General features: G+C 38.1%; 1 protein-coding gene across 4 annotated transcripts in view; it reads left to right on the plus strand.

Moving 5' to 3' along the window:
- The window catches only part of UBN2 (ubinuclein 2), a 47,484-nt gene that overhangs the window by 12,122 nt on the left and 17,231 nt on the right, over positions 1-18,131 (plus strand). For 3 of the 4 annotated variants that reach the window (XM_015861736.3, XM_085516239.1, XM_085516241.1), the window contains 6 exons: positions 9,177-9,314; positions 10,356-10,468; positions 11,527-12,025; positions 15,379-15,449; positions 16,181-16,310; positions 17,836-17,954. In XM_015861736.3, coding sequence (XP_015717222.2) covers positions 9,177-9,314; positions 10,356-10,468; positions 11,527-12,025; positions 15,379-15,449; positions 16,181-16,310; positions 17,836-17,954 — 1,070 coding nt within the window. Of the gene's footprint in view, positions 1-9,176; positions 9,315-10,355; positions 10,469-11,526; positions 12,026-15,378; positions 15,450-15,480; positions 15,588-16,180; positions 16,311-17,835; positions 17,955-18,131 lie in introns of those variants that run through there. The other variant, XM_085516245.1, reaches the window with a different exon arrangement.

Below are 18,131 nucleotides of genomic sequence, written 5' to 3' on the forward strand. Positions count from 1 at the left end.
CCATTTGCTTCAGATATCTCTTACAAGAACATAGAAAAGAAAGTTGTCCAAGCACCAAAGAGTAGTACTGTATGGAAGCTACTGGGGAGAGTAGTGTATTCTCTAAAGGCTGCTCTCCTGAACAAATCATTTTGCCTTGTCTGAATTTGTAATGCAGTCTAGTGAAATGCCATCTCTGTATGCCAGCTGCAGTCTTAAGTTCCTGTTGCTGAGCTGAAGGGCTATGTAGTGTGGAATTTTTGTTCAACAGAACCTCTTGTTCATTTTCTGTCAGATGCAAATGGAAATCGTTTAGAAGGGAAACCTAGGTGGTGTTCACTCATCTTCTGTGGGCAGCTGTTTAATCACTGAGAAATGACAGAGCTACACTAAGCCTACAGGTACTTCCTCTTGGAGTACATGCTCTCTTAAAAAGCTATAATGTCCAGGGAACGGATGCTTGAAAACGAGTATGAGTACTTTTTGAATTGTTTCAGGATTGGAGTCCTTTTATCTCCTTCTGTATCCCAGGCAGGATAAGGTTCCTTAGAAAGTTAGTCCTTGTCACAGGAGTGAAAAAAAATGAACTCTTTGGCAATGAAACAGATTTATTCTGTACTTCAGAGAGGTTTTCCTTTTAAAAACAAGTGTTGAGACAATGCTATCAAATGCTATTGAAGAAATCAAACCAGTAAAACTATGCCTATTTGTTTGTTGTTTTTTTTTTTTTTAGCAGACAGTCTGAGTTGATGAATTCTGTTTCCTTTGGATCTGTTTGCAAATTAAGCAGTTTTGTACATGCTACAAAGATGCACATATAACAAGTAGCATGTGTAGCTGTATTTGGTTTCTCCAGGAATCAAACTGTTCATCAGTTTCTTCCCTGAGAGGGGAGGAAACAGGGCCAGTTTCAGGGACTTTGATAATGACATGACTGTCAAGTAACAGACTTCAATAGGGCTGGAGTACAAACAGATACAGGGCATGTGTTTCTAGAGGAAGATTCTTGGAAAGCACTGATTAAAAAAAATGGACTTCCTTTAAGCAAAAAGGATTTTCTAGTCAGACTCCTTAAAGGGCACTGGTACTTGCCCTGATAGAGTAGGTTGGGCTCAGAGCTGTTTGGTTAGGTCACCAGTGCCCCATCTTCAGCCAAAAAGAAAATTGCTTGATTCTTACTGTTCTTATAAATCTACTTTTGTAGTTCTATCTGGAAAGAATCCATACTTGTCTACTGAGTATCACTGAATTGTAGGGGCTAGACAGGACCTCCAGAGATCATTGAGTCCAGCTCCTCTGCAAAGCAGGCCCCCTACAGCAGGCTTCATATGTAGGTGTCCAGGTGGGTCTTGAATATCTCCAAAGAATCCCCAACCCCCCGGGCAGCCTGTTTGAGTGCTCCAACATCATTTTATTGTGAAGTTCCTTCACATATTGGTGCAGAACTTTCTATGCTCAAGTTTATGACTGTTTCCCCTTGTACTGTTCCCACAGACCACTGAAAAGAGGTTGGCCATGTCTCTTTGATTTCCACACTTGAGATATTTATAAACATTAATAGAATCATCTCTGAGTCATCTTTTCTCAAGGCTGAACAGACCCAGTTTGCTCAGCCTTTCCTCACAGGAGAGATGCTCCAGGCCCCTTATTATCTTTGTGGCCCTCCACTGAACTCTCTCCAGGAGATCCTTGTCTTTCTTGTACCAGGGAGCCCAGAACAGCACTGCAGGTGAGGCCTGACCAGGGCAGAGTAGAGGGGGGAAGATCACCTCCTGGCCACTAGTGCACACTGCTGGTTCATTGCCAACCAGTCATCCACTGGGACCCCCAGGTCCTCTGCAGAGCTCCTCTCCAGCAGGTCATGTCCCAACCTGCACTGATACTTGCTGTTATTCTTCCCAGGTGCAAGACTGCACTTGCTTTATTTGGTTTAACAAAGTATTTCCCTAAGTGACGGTAATTCTCACACCATATCTTCCTTCAGATTCATCTACTCTTACAGAATAAGAACATAGTAACAGGTTGCTGTATGCTTTGGATGTATCCAGTTTACCTGCTGTTTAGAGGGATTTTTTGTTATTTTCACCCTTGCTGTCCTCTTCCTTGGATAATTTTGTTAGCTTCTAAAGACCATTTTGAAGAATTAGCTTTCTCTTCATAATACAACTGAGACAAGTGGGAAATCTGTGCTTCAGGGGGTATTTCTAGGTTGACCGTTTTGACTGTAGTAAGTGGATGCTCAAGTTTTCATTCTAGATAAAATTTACATTAAGGCAATCTTTCAGTTTTTTCTAGTTGCTCTGTAGCAGCAGCTTCTATCCTTTAACAGTTGACTTCTGCAGTAGTAATGTGGTATTTATAACCTGCAAGGAAAGCTGTTCCCCCTCAGTTTTCCACTGTTTCACTGTCTAAAATGAGTACTGCTATAGTGTAAATTACCAGGCTACATTATATATAGCATGGTGTTCCTGTATGTTTTTTGCTTTCCCTTTTGCACTTGCATGTGAGCCTGTTCTGGCTGGTCTCCTTGTTTTTGTGATGGAATATTTGGTCAGTTGTATGCCTTCCTGACAGCATAAACTTTATATTCATGGAGGTTCCACGAGGTGTTCCTAATTTTCTGCTATGCTGTATAAAATGGGAATCTGAAGAAAGGGATGGTGTTTAGTGAACAAATATGCTATTACCTCTTACTTACACCTGTGTGTCTGAAAACAAAGACCACTTAGCTTCTTCCAGAGTTGGACAGATGAACGCAGATGGGAGAACTGCCTACCTAGAAATGTGTAAGCAGTTTAAATTGTCTTGGAACAGCGATGCTCCATAACCCAACTGACAGTAATTGAAACAAAACAAATGCCAAGTGTAACAGATGTTGATCAATAGTCAGCACCTGAAGATGCTCTAGGCCTTAACTATTAATCTGTTAATGTTATAGATGCTTGTACAGGAAAAATGTTGCCTAGGACACGTTATTAAGCATACTTTCATTTTAAATTGAGAGGTAAACTTTACATTATTGCTGCATTTTCACATGGAAAAAGCTGCCCTTGTAAGCCTCTGTAACCTCATCCTCACTAAATATATGAGGGTGTTTTAAAGTTTTGTTTTTATCTTTGAATGACTTGCTTACTAGCAGTTTCTTTGGATATAGATTTGTTATTCCTGGCCTGTCTTCCTTGTTCACTGTCACTTTGCCCTGTGGTTGGGCACCAGTGCACAGTGTCACCTTTAATAAAAGATATCTCGCATGCTTCCCAGGTGTCTTCAGGGTAGATCTGCCGGCTGGCAGCTGACATGTCATATGCATTCTAATGAATTCAGGGGCAAACTTCAATTAAATTTTTCTTTGCTTTTGAGCCCCTCCTCCTTCCAAGACAAATAAGGGAGTACAATGGAGTACCAATCAAATAAAGCAGATATTGTTCCACATGCGGAATAGTTGTGTTTAAACTATATACTATACTTGTTTAACGCCACAGTTAGCCAACTGCTATACAGCTGCTCTCACTCTCCCTTCTCTGCAGAACCTGTCTGTTTTGGTAAGGACAAGTTGGTTGGTCCTCAGTTGTCACAGACATAACAAATGGAGATTTGTTGCCAATTAATAACAGTCTAGAACAGTAAGAACTAAAAGCAAATTAGAAACACTTTTCCCTTGATCTACCTTGTACCTCCCACACTGTCCCTGGGGGCTCAGGGGAATGGAGATTGTCCGTAATAATGCTTTGTTGTTGCCACTCCATGCTCATTCTGCCTATGTTCTATATAGGAGCATCTTCTCATGGGATGTTATCCTTCCCAAACTGATCTTGTGTGGGTTGGCTTCCTGTGAGCTGCAGCTTTTCAAGGACTTTTCAAGGACATCGTAGGGCCCAGCCTTCAGAGTGCACTTCTCCAGCATGGATCCCTGTGGGTGACAGCTCCCCTGCAGGCTCCTCTCCAGCTCCAGGCTGCAGCTCTAGCCCATGAGCTGCTTCTGCAGAGGTTGCCTTGGACTGTCGCCTCCTTCAGGCATCACCCACTGCTGCACAGTGGGCTCTTCCATGGGTTGCACAGGGCACCTCCTGCCCTTCTTCACTGATGTTGGTGTCTGTGGGATTGTTCCTCTCTTTTTTTTTTTTTTCTCCACTCTTCTCTCCAGCTATTTCCCCAAAGCAACTTCTACCACAACTTCTACCCTTTCTCAGGTATCCTGTTGCTGGCACCACCAAGTGTTGTTCAGTGGCTCAGGCCAGCAGCTGGTCCCTCGAGGAGCTGGGTGGAGCTGGCTCTTATCTAATGCGGGGCCTCTTACAGAGGTTACCCCTGCAGCCTCCCTGATACCAAAATGTTGCTGTAAAAGCCCAGTGCCAGTACCCAGCAGTCTTACAGTGCAGCTTTCATTATGGCTAAATGAATTAAGTTGAATGTACAGAACAAATCTGATGTTTGTTAAAATGCTTCTTCTGAAAAATACAGTATAATATTTTTTTTTAGGAAGGAGTAAATGAGTGGCTTTTTTTAATCCTGTGTCCCGACTTGCATCTGATTTGATACTTTAAGGCTGTTCATTTACTTCAAGACCTCAGTGGGACAGTTCAGAAACAGAAAGCTAAAGCAGCTTCTCAGGTATTTAAAAAAAAAAAACCAAACAGATTTATATCTGGCCTTTGTTTAAATTGCTGTATTTCAAGTCTTCTGTTGCAAGAAATATAATATTAATAGTAACAACAGCACTATTTTTTACTTTTTCCCTCTCAATCTTTATTTTTTTGGGGAAGTACAAAGTTACTTTTCAAAGTAATCAGAGCCACTGGAGCAGCAGATGATAGCCTGGGGTCAGCTAAACTTCATGAGTAGGGAAGTATACTTAGGCAGTACAAGGAACTTGAGTGTTTTCTAAAAATATTCAGAAATAATTATTACTGCAATATAAAGGGGCTTTAAACTAGCCAAAATCAGGGGTCTTGGATAATAGCATTTGCCTGAAGTGTTGTAAGTGACAAGTCTGTGGTTCGCATTAAATGAATGGAAAGGAAAGCCTAAGCTCTTTTTCAGTAGTGTTGTTCTGCAACATGAAAGCTGGAAGGATTAAGCACTACATTAAAAGTACAGTTCAGTATTTTACTACTGTAATTACTTGGTGTGGATCAGAGCACAGTCTCTGAAAGAATAGAGTTGAACAGATAACAATAGTGAGTGATCATAAACTTTATAAATTAAGCTGAAATGCAAATCCTGCTCTGGAAGTAATGCCTTCTGTTTTTTGGGAAGTAATGCCTTCTGTTTTTTGGGAAGTAATGCCTTCTGTTTTTTGTTATGTTGGTTCATGATATCAGAAGAGAGTGTTGATAGTACTTCTAGCTAGTGTTCTGCTACATTTTGTTGACATGTGACAGATAGTAGCAGAGGGACAAAGGGTGTCTGGTGTGGAAGTGCTGGTGAAGTAAAGGTGTGTCATTGAATTCCTGTGTGAAAAACTTACATTCATTGATGCTTGCTGAACATTTATGGAGACCAAGTAGTAGTAGTGCATGCAGTGAGGTGATGGATGGTACATGTCAGCAGTGGTGACAGCAACATGAAAGACAAACCATGTCTCAGCTGTGCATATTTTTGTGAGCAAGGTATGCAGGATTTTGATCTTCTCTGGTGAAACTTTATAGCTAATGGTGGTGCCTGTGTTAAAAATACTGTTTTGTAGTTAAGAATTTTATCAAATTGTGTTGTTGTTTCCATGGAAATAAATAGGAGGCATTACTTCCAGAGCAGCCTACTTAAATAAAAGGTACCACAAACGTTACCTATACATTGTGGAAGTGAATCCTTTAGCATTACAAAACTTTCTGTGTAGTTTTCTATGTAATCTTGGATTACAAAAGCAGTGGATTGTTCACTCTTAACCTTGTCTGAGATAACACTATCTCAGAGTAGTTGAAAATAACTTCTGTATTGATGTACTTTTAAAACAGTCTTATTCTTTCATTGCAGAATCTCTCCATAATGTGAGACAAACCTCTGTTCACAGGAACCAGTGCATAAATGGAGTCCTGTCTGTTTGTATATCTAATGATTCTAATTCTCAGTCTTTGAATGTATAAGGAACATCAGAGCATTGTTAAGTAGTTTAACAAATTTCCTTCAGTAATAGAATTAGATAAGAGCTCTGATTTGATGCACAGAAACAGCTAATGAAAAGCAAAATCTTGAAAAGATTCCATCATGAGATTCAGACATTGCAAGAGGTTGTATGTCTTTTGTGTGTCCTGCAGGGACTTCAGAATTAAGCAAAATACTGCTGTTGTGAGTATACTGTAACATCTTACTCAAGTTTTTTGTTGGGTTAAAGCACTAGTCAGCAGTGAGGTTACATTGGAGGATGAGAGGCACTACTTATGCTTTAGTTGTTAGAACTCAGTTTTGAGTTGATTCCTTGTTCAGTAGACTGAGGGCAAATCAGATTTTGACAGGGAGAAATGAAATTCCATCAAGGGTTAAAGGAGAACTGAATGTCAGAAAGGTCTTTGGAAGTCAGACTAAATTCATAGTCCTTAGAGGAAGCTGTTGAAGCCTTAACTGATGAGCTGCACTTCCCCACCTTGCTGACATTGGTTTGCTGCTGGCTGTATGAAAGTCTGTTCATCTCTATATTGAATAAATCGTGCCTTTCTGGTCAACTTGTTTTTATGGGTTTGTGCCATGTATCATGTCAGTCATACTAATTACATGCTGTAATTCATGGTTTTCTCACTTGTGGACTGTCTTTAATTGTTACTGTTTGTTCTCTAGGGCTTCCTTTACTGCTCTGCAGCCAAGTCTTCTCAGTGTTTCCCTTTTCTTGTTCTTTACTTCTTATAATAATAGTCTCAGCTTTAACTGTGTACTTTCTCCTCCAAACTTGGCAACTACTCTATGCTTCTGTTTTGATCCCATATGGGCCTAACCTCACCAATTCCATTCACACCCTGTCAGCTCAAAGGGGAAATGCCTGTTCTGTCTATTAACTACTGTGGATAATCATTTATTTTCTTTCCCTTTCATCTCCTTGCACTTAATGAAGCTGGTTCTGAGGGCCTGTGGAAAAACATCGGGCTTCTCTGAAGCTTTTATCCAGCCTCCACTCTTCAGATTGCTTTGCATGATTGTCCTGGTCTTTTAAGATGAATGACAAGTCCATAACTAAATCACTTCGCTTTCTACTTGTCTATTTAATAGTCTCCTGCTTTCTTGCACTAGTCTTTCACATGGTCTCAGGGTATTTCATACGTCCTGTCACTGCTTTATTTTTGTGTGTGTGTGTGTGTTCTGTACTGCATATTAAGCCTTCCGTTCCAAGAAGATAAAGATGACGACTCAGTGAAATTTCTAACTGCTTACTCAGATCAAATCCACGTATAGTTCCAAGTTCACACTGTTCCATGCAACTTGCTAGTCTAAGTGTTTGTTAATTGTTTTACTCTCATGGATATAACTTCCATCTTCATGCTTTTGGTGGTGCAAATTTTGTAGATCTTAAACTGTATCTCTGGTTATATCTTCAGTAAAAATTGCATCTTTGAAAGGGGAATGGACTAACCTGGGAAACTGACTGCATTGCCCTCTGTGTGTTCCCTTCCTGTGAATGATCTCAGGTCTCCAGTTACTGGTGTGGCAGTTAAAAATGTGTGTACTTGCCCTAGTAATTTTTTCAACCTGTTGAATTCTGGGATGTATCAGCACTTAGCAGGCATGCAGTGAAAGGCCTGCTGGCTCACTATTCAAAATAGCAAACAAGTTGTTTGCCTCTTAAGTGTCCTACTTAATTCTTAATCGCTTGGTCTTGGTAGTAAATATTCACGGCTTGCAGCTGTAACTCAGAATAGACTTTTTCTTCTTCCAGAGTACATACCTCTAAGATGTGGCAAAATCTCACACCCTTCTCTTCAGAAGAAGGGAAGAAACCAATTCTCAGTTATTTAAATGCCACTGTATCTTTTTGGTACTTTGTAATACCTAGTAGGCCTTTTGGTTTTCACCTCTAAACAGACTTTTGCTTCTGTTTGTTGTTGATTAAGTTCGCCGCCTTAGATTTTTCAGTATTTGTTGTTAGCAAGATGTATTATAGAAAATAACAGATGTTTGAAAATATTTTGGGAAACATGTCGTAGCAATTTTAGCAGAAGAACAAAGATCCTGGTAAGAAAAACTTTCTTTATGCAGGTACTGTGAGTAGAGTTGTTAAGGAATGGAATGTTTGTTGGAACAGTCAGAGCATGCCAAGTGCACTGCAGAGTCCTGTATTAATGAAATCTAATCAAGAGGAAGATGAGCGTTACTGCGTCTATTTCCATATAACAAAGCGTGTAATCCAGAAAGCTTATTTTACAGAACAAGTGTCTATTGTTTCTGTTCTGTTTCCTGGGTATAACAATATCCACTTTTGCAAAATTCTGAAACAGTTGAGACTTCTTCCTTTGCAGAGTGATGGTTGTTCAGATTATCGTTTTGAAAACATGCAAGAAATGAGCTCTGGAAATAACTTCAGTTATCTGCAAGTATTACAAAGGACCAGTTATAAATGTATGAGTAACAGGAAGTGTTAATAGAAAACATTTGTAGTTTGAACTATACATTCTCTGATAAAACTGAAGGATATTCAGTGAAAGTGTAAAACAATGTGAAATCAGTAGAGGCAGTATTTTTACAAAATGCATTTTGAACGGGTGATGTTGCTGGTCTGCTATGTACGTAAGGCTGTTGTAGACAGAAACAATTCACAGTGTGCTTACCTACTGAAAGGACAAGACTTGTAAATGGTGTAACTGCTTGTAGGCAGGTGGTGCATAATTGTCCATAGAGTTTATGTATCATAAGATTTTAGCTTCTGGCATAAGGTAGCATGCTGTCAGAGGTAAAAATTGGAAGTATTCTCTCAAGGGAGAGAAGGCCTCTGTGCCTGTCTTCACTTCCTTCAGAAAGTAGAGTTGTTTCTTTTTTTTAATGTTGTAAACTTTTCTTCCAAAAACAAAGTGTTATTTTGAAAGTACAAAGGTGACTCTGTGATATTAGTATTCTGTTCTTTGTCCAGTAAGATTTTCAGTAGTATTACTATCCTGATTTATGCTAGCAGGCAGTGCTTATGTAATTCTGTATAGTTATTCATGTATAGGTAGAGGTAAGTGTACTACATACACATTTGAAGTTATGATGATAAACTCTTCTTTTTTCATGTCCAGTACGATGAATTAGTTCCTGCATCCCTGACAACCAAATATGGAGGGTTTTATATCAACACTGGTACCCTGCAGTTCCGCCAGGCATCTGACTCAGAGGATGATGACTTTGCAGAAGACAAAAAGCACAGGCCACCAAAAGTGAGTGATATTAATTATGCTTTTTATACAGTGGGAACTGAATCAGGTGGACATCGAAAAAGATTTGGTATGCTTAAATGCCTTAGATGAAGAGACAGAAAGCAGAATGACACATGGTACTGTCTTATTGCAGTCTCTGTTTTGTGGCTGTTGCATAAGCACTTAGGAAATAAGTCAGGATGCCCACAGACTGTCCAGTCTTGGAAGACTAATTGTGTGTTCAGACATGCTTACAAGTTGTGTCCATGCATCTCAAGTTAAGTGACAGGTAACTACTTAATTTTATGAGAATTTTGTTCTCTAAGATGGAAACATAATTTTTCCAGCCATTGCTTTTGTAATTCTCTAGAAAATAGGATTGAAATGTTCTTGATAATCAGAATAGTAGTTAAAAGAAAATGTCTGATAAAATAAATTCACAACATAGAAATAGCTATAGGAAAAGATGTATTGGTATTTCTGTATGTATATGCTGCATGTTTCACAAAAAGCATACTGTACTATGTGCTGAATTATTTAAATACCAGCCCTTATGGTGCTGTGATTTGTATTTGTAACTTGGTGCTGTGCTGATGAAACGGCAATGTTTTGACTGTTGCTGCGTAACAACAGCTCAGTATGAAGACTTTTTTCCATCCCCACCTTCCCCCTCCACCATTCAGCTTTCCCACCCAGCCTCAGAAATTAAGCTAGGCTTGGCCAAGAAGTTTGGAGGGGAGACCACTGATCTGAATAGCCAGAAAGATGTGCCGTACCATATTGCATTGTACTTAGCAATGCGACTGTGGGAGCAGAAGAATGGAGAATTTGATCTTCCAAGATGGCTGCTTCTCAGGGAGGCAATGTGACAGTCTACTTGTACCTCAAAAAAAAGTAACTGGTATTGCTGTTCTGAATCCAGTTGTACTGTTTGCCTTCACACACATCAGGATATGTTTTTCTGGCTCCCAACTGGAAACTGTAAGGAAAATTAGATGTTTTTAGCTGTAAAAATATGTTTTGATGGAAGAATCTTTGTCCTGCATGTAATTCATTTTGTAGATTGCAAAGTTAAAAGAAAGTGAAGATCATGGAATGAAGAAGCGCAAGAGGAAAGATGAAGGGATGGAAAAGGAGAAGAAGCCTCGGAAAATGAAAGTTCCTAAGCAGTTGGGGTAGGTTTCTTTAACTAAAATGTTGAATTGTATATGAAGTGTATTTCTGAGATTTGCATACCACAGTGAGATTATCACAGCTGTTTGGGATTGTGTTGTTAATTCATATTTAATGGCTAATAGACTTTGGTCTAGGATGTTTTTGTTTGCATTCTATGACTAACTTTCAAAATCTAGGGGGATGTGAATGGGGAAAAAAAATAAAAGGGAAAATCAATTATGGAAAATATAGAAATCTTGAGTCTGTGAACAGTGTTATCAATCATCGTTCTACCCAGAGTTTTCTGACAGTAAAAATTACATCTTTGTTTTCTACCTTCTAATGAAAAATAGCTTTCTATCCCTAGAGTTCTGTTTTGGGAAACTGCAAGCGTAGCTTGATTATTCTACATATTTCTTAGTAATTTTTGTGTACTTTCTTGTGTTTTGAGGCTAGCATGAAAGGATGATGGCCTTGTAAGATGACAGAGTTTTTAATTGGCTTCTGGAAAACTGTCCTTGAGTGAATGTTGTCTTATTGTAGATAATCAGTTGGTATTGAAGACCTGTTGGTTTTTTTTTTCTTTTTTTTTTATCAAGGACAAGAACTGGGGGGTAAATAGTCACTTTAACTGGCATGTAAATGTTGAGCCTACATATAAAAATACTTAATGGAGAGAATTTTTTACACATATATGGCGTGCTTAAACTTTTAAGTAACCTGCTACTGCTTTGGAGTCTAAGCAAGTTTGTGTACTAGCAGTGTAAATCTAACTGTAAGTCTTATTTCAGGTTGAGAAGTGTAGATGAGAAGTGTAGAGTAAATGAACTTTTTCTTGAAGTATACGTATCATAGTTTAAAAAAACCAAAACAAAACAGACCTTCATCTGAAGATCATGGAATCATAGGACAAGCAGAGGTTTGAGGTAGCTGGTAGAAGAGTCTGAAGGTGGAAACACTTGTTTCCATCTGCTAACTTTTAAAAAAGTTCTAAACTGTCAGTTTTTTCAAGGCTTTAATCACCTTTAACAGAATAATAACAAATTTCATTCTAATGAAATATTTCTTTCCCCTACAGAGTAATGGCCTTAAATTCACACAAGTCTGAAAAGAAGAAAAAGAAATTTTATAAAGACTCGCTCTCTCTGGCTGCCATGATCCGTAAATTTCAAAAGGAGAAGGAAGCCATGAGGAAGAAGGAATCTAGTCCAAAACCTCCAGTGACTATTGCGACCTCTACCCCTAGTAAAATTCCTTCTTCCTCTCTCAGTGCAGGAAATGATATCTCTGACTTGAATCTTAAGATCAGCGATCCTGTCCTCTCCATTTTTGGTAGCACAAATGAACGTGATATCCTGCAAGAAACTGAATGTGCCCTGGAGATGTTGGGAGACATTGACTTTGACAAGTTGCTTGATGGCACTTCTGATGGCAGCCCAGTTTCTGAGCTGTCAGGAGAAAATGGAAATGTCACTCATGCAACCTACACCTCTCAGGTCATGACACCCAAGCAGGTGCCTGCCCTCCCAGAAGGTCTGCCTGTGCTTCTTGAAAAGCGCATTGGAGATCTTCGAACAGTAAGTATGAACTCAGCAGTGACAGCTTGCAGTAAGGAATCGAGAGAAGTAGGAAGAATGCTTAGGATCTGAGTTGTCATCCTCAAATTGATGGTTGAAATGCTAAAAACATAGAATTAATGTTGATGGTTGTATTTATATTCAGATAAAAATGGATGTAGAGGTGATGTAGATCAATAGTTGAGATGGTGTTTGTTTCACAGTGAAGACAAGGTTTTCTACTGAAGCTTAACATGTTCAACAAATTGTAATGTTTTATTCCATAATGGGAATATCACTGTTAATTTTCACTTGAATTAGTTACTTAAATTATTAATATTCATGAATTTATGCTTCCTCACCTAGTTTTAAAGAGGAAGCCTTTAAACTATTGCAGTTTAAAATTTAATGTCAGTCTGAAATTCTGCCTTTGTAACACAAAAAAACAAATGCCAGTTTAAATGGTTGGGGTGGAGGGATGGGAGGTGGATGGTTTCTTCTGGAAGGTTGCAACGGAGTCTCAAAAATTTTAATGAAAAACGATAAGTTCCCAGTTTACAGACATGCTTCTAGTTTATTGAAAGGGCTCAGAGCTGTTTAGATATTATATGCTCCTTGTTTCAGTAATGGATGTTATGTGAATGTATGAAGAAAATACTTACTCAATTGTCCAGATTCTGATCTTACCTGTGCAGCTTTTCCTTACTCAGAATAAAGTGCAGTTTTTCCTTACTCAGAATAAAGTGCAGCTTTTCCTTGCAAGTTTTATAGTAGTAGTAGTTAAACTGCAGTTTTCTTCATAGTGACAGCAGCAGAGCTTGTTATCATTACTCAATCCTAGCTGTATGTAAATATTATAGAATATTCTTACTTCTTTTAAAGTTAGTTATCCATAACTAAATATGGATAAGGGTTTAATTGTCACTAAACTGAGTGAGAGGGTTGTCTGCCTTCAAAATTTCAGGTTAATTTTTCAGTAAGTTTCTAGCATAACAGCAGTGGAACCAGATTAGGCCAAAACGGTTAGCTGCTAGCCACCAACTTCGTGCTGTATCACTAAAACACCCCACCCAGTTGGAAGAAAGTTTATCAAAGAGCCACTGAATTACAGTTAATTCTACAGTCGTCTACTTCTGCTCATGATTTCTGGAAATTTGGTGCTGGCTGAGCAGAGCAATTGTACATGTAAACTCGGGGTAGAACTAGACTATGTATTGACTTAAAGACTGCAGCTTCCTTGCCTTCTACAAATTGCCATCAACTGATGCCTTATCAGTGACAAATAAGTAAAAAAAAAAATTAAAAAAATTAAAAAATAGTTCCTATACAGTTTTTTCCAGACATTTATCAGGTTCACATCTTTAGTGTTCTTTAATGCAAAGAAAGGTAAGCTATGTTCCATGAATGGAGTTATGATGTATCTAGATAAGAAGTTAAAACAATGTAGAAAGCCACTGACTATATGTAGTGAAAACTTCCTGATCTCCTTGTGTAAATTAATGTCTTCTAGTTCCCTAATTGTGTAATTCTGAATTACAGTGGCAGAGGACAAAATTGCACACAAAGCTGAGAGATAATATAAAAATAAAATGCCTGTTTTTTTTCTTTGTTGTGATGGGAACTGTTAAGATAGTCTGTCTGTAGAACAAAAAATCCCAACAGTGATAGCAGTGTTCCTCAAGTCTGCCAATTTCATCCTTTTCAAAGACCAGAAGCACTGTGAGGTATGATAACATAACAATGAAATTGGCTTTGAGATCTCTCTGGGACTGGAAAGTTAAAACATCTTTCCTTCCACTTTACCTTCCACTTTATGTAGATGAAAAGGTAATAACCTTCGTGTTATTTATTCTTAAAGATACTGCATCTAAGACTTTCAAATTTGTCTTGTTGGTATCTTAATCACTTGTAAACGTCTATAACTTTTCTTATTTTTTAGCAGAGAAACTGCTTCATTAATCTTAAAACAGATAGTGCCATCTCCTCAGCAGATGACTTTACAGTAGAAGGTAGTGAGCGGAGTGCAGTCCATACAGGAACTAAAAACCTACAGTATACGTTCATGACTGAAATGGTAAACGATTGAAGACAGTTGTCTGCATTACAGTTTCTGATGGAGTAACAGACTCCTATTTTACTGTGCAATATAGAGTTCACAATCTCAGAAAATATTTCTTTCTAACATAAGTAGGTCAGTTACAAAGAGGAAAAACAGTAAGTATTTAATACTAATGAAGGAATTTTGTCAAGTTAACACTTGCATTTATTTATAGAATTGACCTATCTTGTCAGCAGTTGCTAACTAAAATCCTTTAAGGACAAATTAGAGCCTTTCTCATTTGGCTGTTCTGCCATATAGCATGTTGACTGCCTACAGTATTTGTCAGACAGTATGATAACGTACTTACAAAAACTGCTGTAAGATATACTTTTTCAGCTTCTTCAGATAGTCATTCTCAGGTCCCGTTGCTAGAATGTCTCAAGACAGTAAGTGCTCTAAGGTTTGCTTTCTTTTTTTCCTAGAGTGGAGGAAGAATAGAGAGGTTTTACTGATTTTTTTTGTTTTGTTTAGTTTTTTTGAACAGTGCAGGGAATTGACTTGGCATATTCGTAGAAGCTGCCATGGTTTGTGGACAGTAAGAATCTAGGCAAAAGAAACAACGATAAAGGAATTCTACACAGGCATTCCTGGGAGACTAGGAAAATCTTCTAATAAAAGGAAATGCACACATGAGTTATCTTGCTTTTTTTTTTTTTCCTTGTCAGACAGAAATACAAAAGAGTTAGTTGGGAAGATTTTCCAGTGTTCATGCCCCAAGTCTAAAGTTGGAGACAATGCTCAACAGCACCAGAAAATGGGGATGAGATGTTCCTCGAGCATACACAGTTTCATTGTAGAAATTACTCTGAGGGGTTGAGATGGATACAAGAAAGGCTAAAAAACTGTAACTGGGCAAGGTACATAAACAGAGGAAGAAACCAAGCCTTTTATACTTTGAGGATGGTGATGTGCTGATATGTCATGCAGGCAAGAGCTCCTCTTTTTAAAGCCATCAGTTTTACTGAGATAATAAAACCACACTCCTGGTGCGGTTTGCTTTTTCAGGGTTATTGAAAAAAACATCAGCAGTCCAGGTAGATTCTAAATGGAGTGATTGTGAGCACTAGAACAAAGAGTTGTTATTTGAATATAATGGTAATCTTCACCTTTTCTAAGTAGTTAAGTATAGTGGATTTTTTTTTTTCCCTAGCAATGCTGTTCACTGAAAAATAAGAATATGATTTAGCTGTAAAGGTAAAGCTATGAGTGTTGAGATTAAAATGACATCTGTGAACTTTTGAATATTCTTTTTTTTTCTTTGCTGTATTTTCAGGCTGCCAAGATGTTTGATGAAGAAGGCAGGAAGAAGTTTTTCACACAAGACATGAATAATATTCTGCTGGAGTAAGTGCTTATCTGTACAACCTTTCCTTTTTGGAAATGGGGTGAAAGGAAAAGTACAGAAGAGGAAGTATTGTTGAGTTTGTTCCAACAAAGCCCTTAAAAGTCAATGAAGGTAGATCAGTCTGAGCTAGTAATTAGGTAAAGAGATTTATATATGAATACAATTCCTGTCATGACTATCTGTCTGTCTTTCTCCACTGTAAAGTGTTTTGTAGTGCCCTGTGTCCTTGACTTCATGTGTAAAATTCAACAAATTTGCCATTTTTTCTTGCTGTCCCACATCTTCATAAATCAAAACACCTTTAGCTTTCATGAAGAAAAATTCTGACTCTTATTCTATAATCCTTCAGCTAAGAATTTAACATAAAGGGTTTTATGTCTTTAGTTATGTTAAGTAATAAAAAGAAGTAATCTCTAGAAGACAAGCAGCCAAAATACTACCAATATTGATGTGAAACTGAAAGGAGTAAATAAAATTTGGATAGCAGCAATCATTGTTGCTGGGGAAGTATGCATCTGAAGGTCTTTTTTTTGAATGGTTTCTTACCATTAAGACTACTTTTTTTTTTCTAAAAAGTTTGTTTAACAAATCTGAAAATATATCCCAGGCTGCTATTTGACGTATGCATAACTAGAATGTTATGCATACGAAGCTTCATTAGGTTTTTGTTCAGTTGTCATCTTCATCTTGGAGTGCCTCACTGGTTGGCTGTCTCTTGTTTGTTTGTCAGTATTGAGCTACAGTTACAGGAGATAAATCCTGCCATCCGCAATGGAGTGTACTCTCACCTTGAGGCTTTTGTGCCATGCAATAAGGACACACTGATAAAGCGTCTGAAGAAGTTACACCTCAATGTCCAGGTAATGGGGGGAGAGTAGCTCTAGTGTGAGTCAAATATGTAATAGTAAGGATAGAACACAGCAGAGTAGAGCAACAGCCATTGTCTCAAGTAAAGGAAAAGATTCTGTATCAATTGCTAGATCAGCATAAAAGCTTTTTTGTCTGCTCTTGTCACTACTTTAAGAACAAATACTGTAAGTATTTTAGACTTTACCATTTTGGGAATTAAATGCTTTTGTATTGAAAGCTGGATAGTTTTACAGAGTAGATAAAATGTAAGAGAACTAGAGGGCCACAATTATTGTGGTTATGATGGACTAAAAATTAGTGTTGTGTTCATTTTTGTGCTAGGAAAAAAAAAAAGTGTATGGATTATAGATGATCAGCCTGTATTATTTGTGCATGTATGCTGCTTTTAAGTCTTACAGGTACTTTGTTTCATTTGCAGCTTCCTTCCTCTTAAAGAGTATGCCTTTCTCTTGAATTAAGAAAGGTTTCTGTGATCTGAAGGGTCCTGACCTGGTTCTTTAGATGAGATTCAGGACTAAATCTTGCAGAGGATCTGAGAGTGTGAGAATTCAGAACCTGCTGATTAGGAAGTCAATTTAATATGCTATTTCTACATTAAGCATTAAGATATAATACAAGATATAAAACAGGACTGAGAACATATAAGTTGGAAGATCACAGAATCATAGAATGGTTTGAGTTGGAAGGGAACTTAAAGATCATCTCCTTCCAACCAGGATGTGGCTCCAAGATATGGAAGAGAATTTAAAATGCAAGGAAGTACATATTTTTATTTCAATTTAATTTTTGGTATTCTTAATACCTGGATACTAAATTTATAGTATCATAGTATCATAGTCGCGTGCGGGTTGGAAGGGACCTTAGAGATCATCGAGTCCAACCCCCTGGGATTCGAGCCTCCTGTGTAGCAGAGCGGCACTTCTACCACTTGCGCCACAGGGGGGATTCGAACCCAGGGCCTCCAGTGTTGCAACGCGGCATTCCTACCACTGCGCCACCGGGGCACACTGTCCTTACCTTTGAGGCATATAAAACATTTTTACTTCTAGTAATAATCTAATGCATAGGCAATTGAATGCATTATTGAGGATATTTTTATACTACAGAGTTTTTGGAGACGTCATTCGTCATATTCTTATTTAAAAATATAAATGTTCATCAGTCAAGTCATTTTGCTTTTTCCCTGAGGTTTTATTCCATATTTTGATTTGGAAGGATGATTAAATGAGATTGTTATAATGTTTTGGGATGTTCATGAGTTGTTTTCTTGTGACTTTCTTTCATCGTTTCTGGTCTCAAGACTACATTAATTGTATGAGAAATTACAAGTGCATGTATTAATATTTCCAGTACTAACTATTGCCTGCAGCAGTACTTTCTACATGATGCTTGATTCCTGTTCAGTGCAACAGTATAGCCTATTGGGTGTGAGGGAAAAATAATTTCAGACAAATTATCTCAGGTTATTTTTATATTGCATCGGGTAGGACTGATTTGGTGTTTCTTTTATCGCAGGATGACCGCTTGAGAGAACCACTGCAGAAGTTGAAACTAGCTGTCAGTAATGTCATGCCTGAACAGTTATGCAAATATCAAGAGGATTGTCAGGCCCGTAACCTAGCTAAGAATGCCAAGTAAGTATTTCTGGGATCTGCATGTTCACATTTTAGAGTCGACCTGAAAGCACGCCTCTATGTCCTTTATTCTCTAAGCTCAGCAAAGTATTGAGCTCTAGTTGAGTTGTACAAAGTATATGGTATCATTTCAGTGATGTTATCACCTAACTTCAGAAAGAAATTTCATTATCTGAA

Source organism: Coturnix japonica, chromosome 1, assembly GCF_054131305.1.
Source record: "Coturnix japonica strain WE chromosome 1, WE-NBRP24, whole genome shotgun sequence".
Lineage (NCBI taxonomy): Eukaryota > Metazoa > Chordata > Aves > Galliformes > Phasianidae > Coturnix > Coturnix japonica.